Source organism: Lissotriton vulgaris, chromosome 6 (genome assembly GCF_964263255.1).
Source record: "Lissotriton vulgaris chromosome 6, aLisVul1.2, whole genome shotgun sequence".
NCBI classification, from domain to species: domain Eukaryota; kingdom Metazoa; phylum Chordata; class Amphibia; order Caudata; family Salamandridae; genus Lissotriton; species Lissotriton vulgaris.
The window spans coordinates 1,103,125,681-1,103,141,484 of record NC_141694.1 but is presented as its reverse complement, the minus strand read 5'-3'; the positions used below and the strand labels follow the sequence as shown (position 1 = coordinate 1,103,141,484).

Sequence of the window (15,804 nt, the reverse complement as noted above, 5' to 3'; positions counted from 1 at the left end):
ACAACAAGGCCCCAACAAATCCCCTCTCAGCTTGGTGGGCAGCAAGAAGGAAGAGGCTGCTGACCTTTCACTCCACTCCCAGGAAAGACCACCGCAGGCATCTCCAAAGGAGAGCTTATGTGTATGGGGCCCTGTTCACTCCTCCCTGGGCCCTGAGGCTGTAGCCAGTGAACCAGCCAATCCTGCGCACTCCTTGGCGATTACCCGATCACCACTGCCCACCATGATATATTAGTGGGGGAAAGAAATCTCACCTCTCGCAGCAGCAGCACAGGGCTGTCTTCAAGGCCCACCGCGCAGCCCAGTTCCAGCTGGAGGCTGCAGGATGATAGTCTGGAAGCGGGGCAGGGGAGGTATCTATGACTGCCCTTTCCAGTCCTCGTCCGTGCGGGCTGAGCCGCTGGAGAGGAAACTCCGGAAGTATGCGGACCGCGCCCGTGACGATGTCCCCACTTACTTAGGCTGTGGCGGGTCCTGCCTCAGATTGCAACTCATGACAGTCACAGTCCAGGGCCTCCCCAGCCCCAACTCCTTGCCCCCAGGATCTTGCAACTTACCTTCCGGCAGCGACCAGGACCAACTTCCACTCCCATGCCAGGAAGGGGCCCCGCAACTCAGGCCGCCACAGGTTCGTCTCCGGAGTCGGCTATCTTGATCGGGCCACGCGGGCATTCATCTGAATGTCTATCGCTCACTTACAGGGCGCCAACCACAGCCAGATAGCCCCTGTCAGAGGACTGGCGGCCTGCCAATGATGAGTTTCTGAAAATTGGCTGGGCACTGTGTGGAGTGAAAGCAGATGAAGGGGGTTTTAGTCACTGATGACTACAGGAGATCACTCCGTGTGTGGCCATCTTAGTCTGTGGCAAGCCACGCCCTGATGGTAACAATCTTAACCGTCTGGACATGTCCCCAAAGTGAGAGATTGAAATGTGTTGATTTGGAAAAGTCCTCCAGAATCCTTTCCAGCAGGGGCTCGATATTGTCCTTCATATGCCCCCCCTTTGCTGACAAAAATCCCCAGATACTTGAGATGGGACAGCATCCAGTGGAATTCGTAGCCCCTGACGGCAACTACTGTCCTAGATGAAGTCAAGGGCCTCACTCTTGATCCTATAGCCCGCTATCTGTGCAAAACCATCTATGTATGAGAGTAACGAGCTGGGAGGGATTGAGGGAGGTCTGTAGGTGTTAACAGAATATCATCCGTATGAAGGAGGGACCCCTCAGGGTTTGGATGCCCATGTTCCCTGGCGATTGACGAACAATCGTAGCTAAGGGTTCCAAGGCTAGCAGGAAGTGGAGTGGAGATAGAGGACCACCCTGACACGTCCCAGGCTGGATCTGGAAGGGAGTGGATAGGAAACTCCCCACAATTCACCTGCGCAGAGGGGTCGTCTTACAGCCACAGGACCCTGGGAATAGTCCTCCCCCCAATATGAACCGGCAGAAGACCTTGAAGAGATACCCACTATTTGGTCAAACACCTTTTCTGCATCAAGAGATAGGGCCAGCGCCTCATCCGGTAGACCCTTCGCCAGCCAGAGAACGAACAAATCTAACCAGAGTGGGTATGACTTTCTTGAGCCGAGCAGCCATGGCACTGACCAAGATCTTGACATCCCCATTCAGGGGAATGATGGGGCGGTAGCTGTCGCAGAACATGAGGTCCTTGCCCAGCTTGGGGAGTACTGTAATGAGGGCCTTGTTGGAAATTGGGACGAGGGCCGCCCATCCCCTCTACATCTCATAGGCCGCCACGTCTCTGGAGGCCCATTTATAAAATTTCATGGGGAAGCTGTCGTTCCTGGGAGCCTTACTGTAAGGAGCAGCGGATATAACCTTTTAACTGGCCCGGTACATTCCCCTCCCCCCCAGTTACAGGGGTGCGCCAGTAGTGTCCCTCTTTTGTGAGGAGGGAGCAGGCCTCCAATCAGACAATACGCTGTCTGGGTCTCCTCCCCATTCGCAAGCACCATCAATAGGCCATGCCTAGCAGGATCTGTCATCTTCGTGGCCCCCAGGGCCCAGCTCAGACCATCAATATCATCAGGCCCAGTGCCAGGGAATGTGGGGCATGCCCGGCAGGCCACATGCGTCAGATTCCCCCTGGAAGGTTGCAGTAGGCTCTCCGGCAGGCGTCAGTCACGAGGAGCTCTGGAGTCAGGCAGCCATCACTGTAAGCAGTAAAGCTCCACCCCTTTAAAACGAGCTTTTAAATAAATAACTATCTTTCCACCTTTTTCACAAGGTAGGTGTTAAGGCTGTGTCTTCCTAAAGCACCAAGAAGCATCCTCATAAAAGCACGCTGCAAAGAATGTATAACATACCATAAACAATGATAAGAACCGGGCTAACCCAAAGCACACTGTTAGTTTTGGTATTGTCCACAAAATTCCTTTTGACCCAGGCAGCAAAAGCTGTCTGTAGAGTAGAGCAAAAAAACACAAGTTCATATTTTCCTAACTTTTAATATTGAGTTTTCTTTTACATTTATCAAGTAGATAAAGACTGCAGGTGCAAAACAATTTATGGTCAAAACTTTATAACTGTCTGTTTGTCTTTGAGTTGGGATCTGCAACCAGGCATGTTCCTGCACAACTTCTCCATTGTGAGAATTGAAAATACAAGCATTCGTTCTGAAAAAAGAAATCCTCTATTGCATCTTCAAAAATTTTTAGACACTGACGACTCACCAGTACAATAAATGCAAGGCATTCCACTTGTGCATAGGCAGTGACCTGGTTCCTTGTGGTACTGGCCCAGTGCACTAGATTGGGTTGTAGCTAAGAGACTTTTGACCTCCTCCCAGATTCCAATGATTCTCCTCACAAATCAGGAAGATCCTAGGATGCACAGTGGTTCTGCTAGCCCCAACTAGACCACACCTGTAACTCAAATTCACTGCTCATTAGTAGTTGACCTTTAACCATCTAGTGTTCTCAGAAGAAAACTTGGAGTTTTTGGAGGCCTTCAGAAAATCCTCTGCCAAAACCCAGTATTTGTTGGAACTTGAGCGCCCCGTGCATGATAGTTGAGGCGTGCACCCCCATTCCGTGAGTGACTCCAAATGTAGGTTATCTGGTTTCCTGATATTTTTACGCAGCACACATGATAATCTTATGTGTATGCTGAGGCCTAGGCCTTGTAACTGACCCATAGAACCAGGGCCTGGCTCTGAGATCTGGTGGGCCTCACAAAGTACGCTCTCTAGTCTGAGAGAGTATAAGGAGTGCCTGACCCTGCAGTGAGATGACTTCATGTGGTGAAGCAGCCCAGATGCTTAGCAGAGTGTGTCAGACGGCCGAGAACACCACAAATAGTATGACAACAACTGAATTGAGTCAAGGAGTGGGTTTCCTAGCACACCCCCCCATTCCCAAGGTTTCTTGACTAAGCATTGTACCCCTGCACAGCTGAAAGCCCGAGAGTGTGACTATCAGGACAACTGTGAAATTGCTGCCTGCTGGCAGCACCAGATTGACTCGTGCCAACTCTGCTGGGAGCTTACACCTTGGTCTGAGAACCTGTGACTGCCAGCGGTGGAGGAGCTCCTTGTTATTTGAGCAGTAGGACCGCTTGCGCCTGTGAGGCATTACTTGACCAAAACTGGAAAAATGTGGTGGGACTTCTCGTCTGTGCCTCTGTTGTAAACCACGAGTAGGCCCCTTGTGCTGCTGCTGTCTGCGAGCCTCGCATTCCAAGATTCGCGATTACGCATTGTTTTGGGTAAAACATCCAAAAGAATTCTAATACTGGCTGTGCCTCTATTGCTAAATCAAATAGGTATGTTTCTGTTTCATGCATTGAATCCCAGGGAGATCTTTTTAATAATGGGACTCAATTGATCTGACCTAAGATTTATAGAACAAAGAAAGCTGCTTGGACATGTGCCACATTCTCGCATATTCTCATTCTATGTGAATATAATCCTCTAGGGCATGTACTATAACCCTGTGCCTGACTGGCCTTAGTTTGTGTAGTGTTACGTTATGCTTTGCAAATAAAGTGCTTCTCTCTTTTCAACTGGTCCATGAACAGTGCCTTTCAGAGGCAGTGGCTTTAATGCATAACCACTGAGAGCCAAAAAAGACTTTTGTCACTTTGTAGTGACATGATCCCTCAGAGGTCATCTGCACAGCAGGCACCAGGTGCATTTTCTGCAGGGACCGATGTGAGCTCTTATGTTCATATCTTGTTTAGTAAGCGTCCTCTTAAGAAATTGATTCGTTCTGCTCCTATTAAAAAAGATGTGTCTTTACTCAAAATCACATGCTTTTCCATCGCTTCATGAGTTTGGAGAAAATCTGACTGGATGTACTTGTATGATGGAAGCTACTCAATGTAGAGACTTGTACCGGGGTTCCTCCTACAGACAAATTTGCCTACCTTCCAAGTTTCTCTATTCATTAAGAGTAGACTGAAGTAAAAAAAAAATGGTTTTTGAGCTGGCTAGTGCATGAGGTGGTGGGCCCTATAGTTGCACCTCATTTCAACCGCCATTCTAATTTATAATGATTTGCTATGAAAGAGATGTATCTGCACTCTGTCTGCAGCCAAGTCATCTATGGTGTGCAGAAAAGTGAATTTAGCATTCTGATGCAAGAGTCACCACAGTGGTTATATTTATTGTGTCTGTATAGATATTTAACAGGAGGTCTGTCAGCATTCACTTGAAGACTAGATTGCTCCTGCCGTATTGTCCTCCCTGTCATCTCCATGGTGGTGGTTCAGAAAGGTCCTCTGCATGGTAAAAGACATACACCTGCCCTGAGTGCAGTGGTACGTGGATTCCGTATTTTGATGCAAGAGTCACCACAGTGACTATATTTATTGTGTCTGTATAGGCATTTAACATGAGGTCTGTCAGCATTCCAAGTTGTTTACTTGAAGACTGGATTGCTTCTGCCGTATTTTCATCCCTTTCATCTACATGGTGGTGGTACGGAAAGGTCCTCTGCATGGTAAAAGACGTATCCCTGCCCTGAGTGCCCACTGTATAGTTGTCTGGATCTCGAATGCTGTTTTTTATTGTCTTAGGCAAACGGGGATCATGTGTTTGCACCATGACATGGACCTGTGCAACAGATTGCATTCTTGTGGGACCTGGAGGGGTGGCCAAAGTGCTATCCTCTTAGTGGTGGAAGGCTACAGCCTTCCCCAGGAGTTAAGCAGCACGAGTGAGGTGGTGGCAGCATACTGTGTAGTAATCAGTAGTAGTGAACATGACCTTTTTACCCTGCATCACTGGAGTGAGGCCTCCAGGATCACTCACCATTTTAAATGTTCAGCCGCTGTGTGTTTTACACAGCCTTGGCCTCTATCAGGTAAGATGTGGAATGCTGCACACTGCATGATTAGTGTCTCTAAATTCGTTGTATGTGTGTCTGGGCACTTTGCAGTACACAGATGGAACAGTACTGTGCAGTGCATGTGTGGTTAGTACATGTACTGAGTGCATGTTTGCCAGATAAATACATAACATGAGAGATGTAGTGCTGTGCAGTGCATGTGTGGATAAAGCATGTGCTGAGTGTATGTGTGCTTGTGTGGAGTACAATATGAAGGGTGAAGTGTTGTGCAGCACGCACACAGGGAGTGTGTGTGCTGGCAGTGTGCTTGTGTGCGTGTGTTTATAAGGAGCACGTCCTTGGTAAATATAGAAAAGCTTCAGTGATTAACCGGGCTTGCAGTGTGTTTGCTGGATGCACGAGTTCAATGCATGGAGGAATAGTGCTGGACTGAAAGTGTGCTGTGAAAGTACACTGAGTGAGTGTGCCTGAAATGGTACATAGTATGGAGGAGCCTGGGATCCATTTTTGGAAGCCCTAACCTGCCTGTTAAAAATATGGGGAGGAGAGGAATCCCTTCAGACAGATTTGTGTATTGCTGCATTCCTGTGAGCTGGGTGGGGACACACTTGGGTAAAAATTAACAGACTTCCTTAAGATTTAAAAAGACTACTCTTTGGTCCAGTGATGGATCACAAGGAAGGAGTCTGGACACATCTCAGGAAGGGAGATGAAACTGATGAGAGAATCATAAAGATTAGGGCTGAGGGTCTGGGATTAACCTATTGAGGGCCCATATCACTAGGACTAACATCCAGGTGTGAACAATGGTCACTCCTATGAATTGTGTTGGGGACAGTCGCTTCAGAGTGGTTCCAGTTGTGGCATACCGCTTTCATGAAGGAAGATAAAAAGAAAAAGTGCCCACTTCAAAAGAAGCAGAACTGCAACATAAAACTTCAAAGATCCAGACCTTAACTCTCATTTGGTGTCCGGTAAAGGACTATAAGAAGGGGAGGTTGAGACCCCAAATATTGGTCATCTGCCAAGCAGGCAGATGGGCTGTATGAGAAGGGAAAACTCTGCAACAATTTGTGACCAGGACTGAGGGCCAAGGCCTGCTAGTCGCCCTGCCGGGTGAGGAGTCATCACCCAATGACCCAAGACCACCTGCCCTGTAACCTGAAGCACCAGCACCTGCCTGCTTGCCAAGACCAGTGTGACCTGTGAGTAAGAGGGGAGCGTTGGAGAGAGCAAGGTCCAGTGGGGAGCCGTATGGTGAGGACTCCCTGTGCGAGGTGTGAGGATTCGGCTTAGCACAGGGTGGGCCACTGCCCATGTGCAAGATTGTGTTTGGCAACCCCCGTAAGCCAGGAGCAGTTCGAAATAGACTGAACCATGTCTTGAGCGCCATACGGATCTTGGTACCATCGTACAGCTGGACTGCAGTGACCCCGTATGCTAAAGGGGGCCAACTGTAAAGTTACCTCTTCAAGGAGGGTCAAGACTTATGACTGTCTGGGCCGGGGCGTGTGTCTTGGTAGGGTGTGTGCCTGAATTACCCTATACCACGGCAACCTCGTATGCTAGCAGGTGCTGTGGTACCAACATTGCCAAAGGATTTGGACCGCCACCTGAAGGAGAGATTGAGGCTACGAACTGTGGGTTGGGCCTGCACAGCAACTGAACTAACCCTGACTCACCACTGAGGACTGCTAGGGACACTGTGGATCCCGTCGCACCCTCGCTGGCTCCATGCGGAGCTGAAGAAAGGATTCCTTTGCCCTCATTGAGCAGAGTCAACTCACCGCCTCTTCGCGAGCAGCAAGGTGCTCCAACATCTGGGAGCTCTCTGGCATCGCCGCTCTGGAGAGAGAGAAGGGCCAGTTGAACGGGCTGGCAGTAGCTAGACCTCTCCGAACTGAGCTGAACTCACAGGTGTGCGTTTGCAGGTGCCCACTGTGCCGCTGAACTCTTCTATGCTGCAAGAGCAGGTAAGACATGAGCTGGGCTAGTTGGGCCCTGGGGGAATTTGTTGTTAACTGTGCTGCTGCACCATAGACACATTTGACTCGGTACCTATTGCTTTTAAAGGATGTATGTGTTAACAAGGCTACGAATAGGCACATTGCACTTTTCGGTTGCTTTCCCCGATATTGGTTTTTGTTCCCAGAAGTTACCCAAAGTCCAACCAGACTACATTGCATTTTTTTTACTTTTTTGTAACTTGTATAGGGAACTGAGGAAACAAATACTGCGGCCATTGTTTTTAAAAGAAAAACCTATTTAATTTAAAGATGCTTTTAATTTAAACTGTATTCTTAATGTTAATCTATGCTATTGCGTTTGTCTGTTTCTTATGCTATTCAAGGAAGGAAACCGCTGCAATACCTGGACATTGGAAGATATGAATAGTCCATTAATTATCCCTCAACTGATGTTTTTGATAAAACCTTTTAACTTGATAACCATTGAGTTTGACGCCTAGCCTGGTATTTGGTGTACTGCGCCTGTTCATATAGCTGTCCATGTTGCGTTATCGCTTTTATGGATTTTAAATGGAATTTTTACTTATATCTTTTGTAACTTTTATCTGTGTAATTCTTTTATGGATATTTTTATCCCAATAAAGCTATATTAGACTTGGTTTGAATCAGTTCCTAAAGGGTCAAAAGGGATACAGCTTTAGTACGACCTAATAGTTTGCTTTCCCTGACGCAGCCACCAGTGAATGGTGAATAACCCTGAACATGTTACATGAAGGAGGGTGTGACAGAGATTCGCCTGACAGTGACTAGAGCCCCGACTTCAAGAGGGATTGCGTTGTTGCATTTGAATGTTGCATTTCTTTGCCTGTGTAGAGTTAGAAATAAAAGACTGCTTTTTCCTATAAAAGTATGTGATTGGACATTGATTTATTGTTCGTACTGTTTGCACTTTGAGTAATGAGTCGTGTTCACTGGCATGTATCTCAAACAACCCCCCACCCCCTTTCTTCCACGGAGCCTTGACATGTCGACCACAGCTACCATTGAGAGTCAAGTGCAGAACCGATACCTGGCTCAGTTGAGTGGCATCCATAGTAAGCCGGGCCGTGGGACTTCAGGAGTTAAAGGGCCCAGCCACCACAGTTGTGTTCAGTAGCCCCTGGGTGCCCAGTGGCCCTCTGGAAGAGGTTCTGACAATTGGTAATCCACTTGCATAAGTTATACATGTGAAAGAATTAGTCAAGTCATGAACCACAAAATATATAATACTTTAGGCTCCTTTGTATTACTAAGTAAAAAAAAGTGTATGCTCCTGCCACTAGGTCAGGCATTAAAACTTATTAATCCAAGAGGCTTCTCATGTAGTGCTAAATGGGTACTTCCCTGTTTTGTAATAAATAGAAAGGATACTTTACGAGTTGCAATGTGGTTTCTTCAACTTGATGTTTTTGTTAAAATGATTTTTTGTTAAAATGAAGGTCCTCAAATAAAGTACGTTGGTGGAGGTTCTATGTGACCCAACTAGTTGAATCAGCAAATCATTTTTGTGTATTTTCAAAGCGCTGTTTGCTGTTGGGTCCTCACAGGAAAGCCTGCCTATAAGCAGGGCCCCAACAATAAAGTGTAACCCTGGTCATCTTTGTTTTCATGCTGGTTTACAAGGTGTCTTCTCTCCTTGCTCGGGCATTACCAAATGTTTATGGCCTAAAGGTGCTCAATATATTTTCCTTTGTTGAATAACCTATTCATTGACTTCCTTGGCAGACACAATTGGCTCCCCCTGAGGTCCAGCAGCAGTATTTATCAAGCATTCAACACCTTCTTGGAGATGGTATGCCACTGATTTCTTAGGTCCCTTTATGTATACTTATTGCTCTGCTAAATCATTATGCTCTTGAAACTGTGAATCCCTTCTATTTCTGTCTTTTCTAGGTCTCACAGAGCTGATAACTGTGGTAAAGCATGCTGTGGAGAAGGTTTTAGGAAGGTAAGCTATACGTAAATTTAATTGGATAATGTGCTCATTTGCTTTTTATGTGGACATAAGCTTGATACACACTTGTTCAGTATGAGTTGCTTTGTGTGGTGCATATTTTACACGCTTGCTCCAAGGCCACATGAAATGCCTGCATGAATATCGCTGCTTAAACATTGCAAGTTGGCTATGCAGTAGATAAATGTTTATTTTTATTTGAAAAATAAGTGGATGTCGACCGGTGCTATTCTAAGTTAGGCAGGTTTTGTGTTTTCTTTGATAAATTAAGTTAGACCAAAGGCACACCTGGAGAAGTGAATCCAATTAACTAAAAAATGCCGACATCCATAATTTTGTGGTGAGGTAGAAATTGCCAAAATTGTAACTAAAAGTTACCCTAGTGCCAGTTTCCTGTAAACCTGACATGAGATTTCAACCCTCGTCCCATATTTTCTTTTGTTATTTATTCTTCTTTGCAATAGTCTTTTGTCAACTTAACATTTCCTCAGATTAGTTATGTTTCCCATCAGTTTGTCGACTGGATCCAAGCTCTTTATCAGCGTACAAATCAAGAGCCATACTTTTTTCCACTGATATTAGTTTTGTTACCCAGCAAGGTTGTCCACTATATCCGTTACTTTAAGGTTACGATATTGGTACTGTGCAGTAAATCCAAAGTTTTGACATATACTGACCTTGTCTTGATTACCACCTCAGATGCATTGTATGTGAAGACTGCTACAGATGCCATTGCTTTTGAATTTTTCTGAGTTTTGGGCTACAAAATAAAAATCCTTAGCACATTTTTAATATTATTAGCTGTCCCAGACAATGATCATCTAAACAAACTAAACAAACTAGTATCTTGGGATGTGGTTTACTGAGAAATATAGAAATTTAAGGTCTTAAAACTACTAATACAAGAGGCTATCAAGGACCTTGTTCTTGTTTTAAAGAAATGGGAACATCTACCATTGATGTTGGGGGTCTGAGTGAACTTTTTTTTGTCAAACATATGTTTACTGGGATTTTGACATAGTACAGCATATGATATTACCATCACATTATCCACACTAGGGACGTTACAGAATTTTATAGGACGTAAACTGTGCAGAATTACACATCACTGTAGTTGTCCCCGACCCAATCTCAATGTAGTGTATAAATAAAGGGTACCATTTCTAGTGTTACTAGTGCTTAGGACAATTCCTTCTGTCCTGCACATTCCAACAAACCAAGTAAAACAATGTCCCACCGTCCTTAGTGATGCCTCGCCCTTGATACCTTATGATCAGAAGGCGTTACATAGAAAGTACTACAAGTCGTATTGGAACAGCTCCCAACTGTGGAGCAGTGAACATAAAAGTAAATAACCAACCCTCTCCCATCTCCCTTCCCTACCATGGTGGTGGCACACAAAAAACATGTTCTTCAACTTGCTTTGATAGATGGTACTTCACATCTGAAAGAGGTGCAGAGCTCTGACAGAGGAAGGGCATACAGCGGATGGCAGACCCCGGGAAAGAAATGTGACCAGGGGGCGGCCCCATTTAAATGAGAAAATCTTGAAATTATCCCTGAAGATATCCGAAATACGTTCCAAACTAAGCAATTTCCATAATCTAGAATGCCAGAGGGAGATTGCCAGAGCTTCCCTCCTCTTCCAGGCGGCTGCCAATGTGATCTTCGCCGCCCCTATACAGAGCCACATGATATCAGCTCGAGTCTGGTGTTCCAAGGAAGGGTCTCGGAGTCCCAGAAGAATCCCTGCCATAGTGGTTGGGATATGGTATCCTAGCATATCCTTAATGTGTCCGAGTATTTCTTCCCAGAAAGGCCGTATATGCGGGCAGTCCCACCAGATATGTTAGACACCCCCCAAGAATCCACACCCCTTCCAGCATCTATCGGACGTACTGGGGAAGATCTGTCTAAGCTTGGAGTGATGGAGGTACCAGTCCATCATAGTCTTAAGGTGTGCATCCCAGAGGTCTACGGAGTGGTTGAATTTCATGATATCAGACCATGGATGGGACCATTCAACATCCGAGATGTCTCGCTGTAATATTCCTTCCCACATGGACATATAGCGTGGTCGCGGGGAGAGCGTGGTGGTAAGAAAAAACGTATATATAAATGAAATCACGCCTTTCATAGAGGTAGCCTTAGTGAGAAAAGATTCAAAGGTTGTGAGGGGACGAGTGGCTGCCTCCCGGACTTGTGGTGTGAGAGCCCAGTGCAGTAACTGATTATAATGATATCTTTCTGTGTTTTCTAGGCCATAGTCTCTTTTGCAGTCATCAAAAGTGAGGGGATCAAAATTATGGAAAAGGTGTGTTAGGACTAAACATCCTCCCTCCCTCCAAGCATCAAATGGACCGCCTGTAAACCTGGGGCGATGGCAGGATTAAAATGGAGTTGCGTGAAAGGAGAGGGAAAAGAGGTCCACCTCTCATCACCCTCCACAGAAACCCATGCCTTAAGGGCAGTGCGTGTAGGAGTGCTAATGTAGGTGTTTCTGGGTCTGTCTTGTTTAGGGCACCAGATCAGGTCCCATATAGTCGGTCTTGTCACACTACGTTCCATATGTAACCAGTGTTTATCGGACTCTCGCTTCGACCATTCGATCTATACTCTTAGCTGGGCAGCTTTATAATATAAATGGATGTCTGGGAGTCCGACCCCACCCTCCGATCGAGAGCGACGAAGTATCGAAAAAGAGAAGCGAGCACGTCCCCCCTGCCAGATGAAATTCAAGATCATGGCCTTAACGCGCCGAAAGAAGTCCCTCTCCACTTCTATGGGCAGAGCTTGAAATAAGTAGAGGAGCTTAGGGAAAAGTGTCATCTTTACGGGGTGGATTCGACCTAACCAGCTCAGAAAGAGGGGCTTCCACTTATGAAGCTCTATTTGGATACGCATGAAAATGGGGGGAGTTAGCAGCATAGAGTCCTTCTGTGCTTGGTGTGAGCAGGACATCCAAGTATTGTATAGAGGAAGAGGTGCAACCCCACTAAGATCGTGGGAATCTGACATCTGTTGGCCTTCTCGATTAAGTGTACAATTTGGTGGTGTTATCGTGTGTTTGGCGACCCTTAATAAAACCCGATTGATCTGGGTGTATGAGATCAGCCGCACAGCTAAAATGGAGTAATCTCGTTTCGCATCCCGGTTGAGCAAAGCAATAGGCCTGTAGGAGGCGCAAGCATGGGGGTCCTTGCCCGGTGTGGGTAGAACAGTGATCACTGCTTCCGACAGGGAACCAGTGATCGAACCTTCCTCCGCCATCTTATTAAAGAGCTGCGTATGATGCGGGGTAATATCGGTAGCAAAGTTTTGTAAAATAGGGCGGTATATCCGTCCGGTCCAGGGGCTTTATGGAGCTTAAGAGCTTTAATAGAAGAGGTGAGGTCTTCGGAGGTGATGGGGGTGGAAAGTAGATCATTCCATTCTGGGGAAACCTGCGGAAGATGAAGGGTTTGGAGATAATCTTGTTGGGTGTCGTGGTCTAAGTGGTCCCCAGTGTAGAGGGTTTTGTAAAAGGAACCGAAGATCTCAGCTTTTTCCTCGTCTCTATGCATGAGGTCCCTATGTGGTCCCCGGATCCCGCCTATGTATTCCCTCTCTCGTTTGTCTTTGAGCTGCCTAGCAAGCCAATCTTGTTACCCTGAGAGTAGGATAGTTGACGTAATTTAAGTAGTGTACATTTCGCCCTGTCGTTGTATATGGCTCGGAGTTTACCTCTAAGTGCGGTCAGATTGCGGAGGGGTTTGCCTTGTTGGGTTCAGTTTATGGGCTTGTTCAGTGGAGGACAGTTCTGCCTCCAGCATTTCTCTTTCTTTGGTGCGTTGCGAATTTAATGCGGAGTTAAGGGAAATTCATTTCCCTCGAGAGACCGCCTTAAACGTGTCCCATGTGGTAAATTCCGACGTGTCTTCCGGCTGGTTAATGTAAAAAAATTCAGTGAAGGTTTCCCTTAGTTTAGAACAGGGTTCCTTATCCCGCGTAAGCGCGGCCGGGAAGTACCACCTGGGAGAAGAAGAGGCGTTTACGCTCCAGGACATAGAGATTGCCAGGAGACTGTGGTCTGATATTGAGAGAAGGAATATTTTAGCCTCTTGTAGGACACCCATGAGCGACTGGCTGATAAAAATGTAATCGAGACTTGAATATGTACGATGGACATGCGAGTAGAATGTGTAGTCTCGGGAGTGGGGATATAGGGTACGCCATGTATCTAAAAGTCCCATGTCATGAAGTTGTTGTCATGTGTCCGGGGAGAAGGAACCCATGTCTGAGCGTTGCGGGCGATTGCTATTGAAGTCTTTCTGCCAAGTTAAGTTGAAATCACCTATGAGTACTAGCGGCCCCTCTACAAAATCCAATAATTTCCCCAAAAGAGTGTGCAGAAAGATTGTCTGGCCAGTATTGGGGGCATATACCGCTTTGAAGGTGCAAAGTTTCCCCATTAAACGACCCTTGACCATAATCCAACGGCCATCTGTCGTGTTGTACATCCAGTGGTAGGAATTTTGGGAAGAACGAAATAAGAGTGCCACCCCTCTGTTTTGTTTGTGCTGAGGATCTATAAATCAGTGGGTAGTGTTTGTGTCGGAGACGTGTATCCTCAGTCCTAGCTATATGTGTTTCCTGTAGGGCTACTACATCTAGGTGATGGTCAATGATATACTCCCATACCTTTTGGCGCTTTTGAGGGAAGTTAATGCCTTTAACGTTCCAAGTTCCAATGGTGATTGTCATAGTGTCGGAAGAAAAAAAAATCCCATTGAAGACCCCACCCATCCTGACATGTCCCGTGCCATCACGTGTCCCCAAACGCTAGTACACCACCATCTAACGGAGTGAGAAAGTACTTTTTGATCTTTAAGCCTATCCATACAAATTGTTAAAAAGCTGCCACCATTATCCACCCACTCCCTCCCTTCAAACCCCAGAAAAAGAAAGAAACAAAATCCAAACAAGAAATATAATACGAAAATCATTATCAGACCCCTGCGAGGGGCAATAAAATCCCCCAGGAATACAGGAAGGCGACAGGTCCGAGGTCCCCGTCTGCCCCCATCCCAGAGCAATTCAAGGAGAATTTACGGAGAAGCGAAGTGGAGGAGCTGATGAGTGGTCGCTAAGACAAACCCCCACCTGGTATGAGTAAAGTCTGTTCTCCTGCGTCAGCACCAACAACACAATGGTGGTCCTTGAGAAAGAAGAAATATCAGTATGCACATATGGAACAAATAACAAAGCAAACCTGACAACGAGAGAAGCTCACGGTTCTCGGTCGCAATGATGATGCAGGGTGCAGCGGGTCAGATAATGTCATGAGCCTAGAGAGGGCAGGGCATCCATTAGAAGTGAGATATCGCCACCCTCTCCTACCAACGCCAGGCATCGCCCAGTTCATCGGCTGGTGGTCATGGTATTGTTAGGTTCAGTTCAAATGAAGAATCGAAACGGTAGGGTTCTATGAGCATTCGCCAAGAGTTCATTTGCGCCCTCTGCGCGAGCCCGCAGACCACGCAGATGTATTCGACGCACTCCTGTGAAGTTCGCTGGCCGTGTCCTGGGCGGAATCGTTTCCTTCTGCAGATATTCCCAAAAGATCCAAGCCTTCTTGTAGGTCAGAGATATGGCGTTGTTTTTTATGAAATTCAAAACTGAGACCAAACGGATAAGTCAATCGATATTTGATTTTATCATCTAGTAGTTTGGTAGTGATGGGTCTAAACAGTTGCCTCCGCGCTAGAGTGGCTGGCGCCAGGTCCTGGTAAATTGCACATTGTGCTTTTGGAATGAAATGGATCCTTTCGACCTGGCCGCTATGGGGACTGCCTCTTTGACTTTGAAGGAGTGGAATTTCGCTAGGATGTCCTGGGGTCTCCTCTTCTCGCCAGATTGAAAACTTTCCACTCAATGGACACTTTTGAGTTTTATTTTGAGGAATTGGGGCCTCAACATTTCTGTGAATAGTCCTTCCAGGAAGGCTGGGGGCCTGGGGGGTCAGGCCCCTCTGCGCCCTCCTCCAGGTCCTTAACGCGTATGTTCTCCCTCCGAGCCCTATTCTCAATGACTTCTGTCTTGAGTTGTGAGTGAAGGAGCTGGTCACGGAAAGATCGAACATCATCTTGAAGTTCCGCTGTAGGTTTTTCTTGGTCTTGGTGGTGTGCCTCTAAATCTAGCACCCTGGTGCCTACAGAGTCCACGTCTTGTTGGAGGAAAGTCAGCTTCTCTGTCAGGTCCGCCCTCAGTTGTTCCATGGATGCTTTAATGTCCTGGCCAAGATCTTTACGCAGCTCCATCTTAGTCTTTGAACATGGACAGGAGATCCGCCTTCGTGAGCTTTTTAGTGGCTGTTTCGTCATCTGCGCGTAGTACCGGGTGCTTATCTGAGGCGGTGAAGAAGTCGGAGATCTTGATGGTTGGTCTGTTCGTCCCCTTCTTTGGAGGCATGCGGACTGGCCCTAGGGCCCCCCCCCGTCGCAATGTAGAAGGCAGCCAATGAGTCCACGTACCAATGCGTGGGGTCGAGGAA

At 46.7% G+C, this 15,804-nt stretch overlaps 1 protein-coding gene across 1 annotated transcript in view; it reads left to right on the top strand.

Moving 5' to 3' along the window:
- The window catches only part of PEX3 (peroxisomal biogenesis factor 3), a 391,252-nt gene that overhangs the window by 201,598 nt on the left and 173,850 nt on the right, over positions 1 to 15,804 (top strand). Inside the window, exons 6-7 of the mRNA XM_086927170.1 lie at positions 9,044 to 9,110; positions 9,212 to 9,266. Of these exons, the coding sequence (XP_086783296.1) occupies positions 9,044 to 9,110; positions 9,212 to 9,266 (122 nt within the window). The remainder of the gene's footprint in view (positions 1 to 9,043; positions 9,111 to 9,211; positions 9,267 to 15,804) is intronic.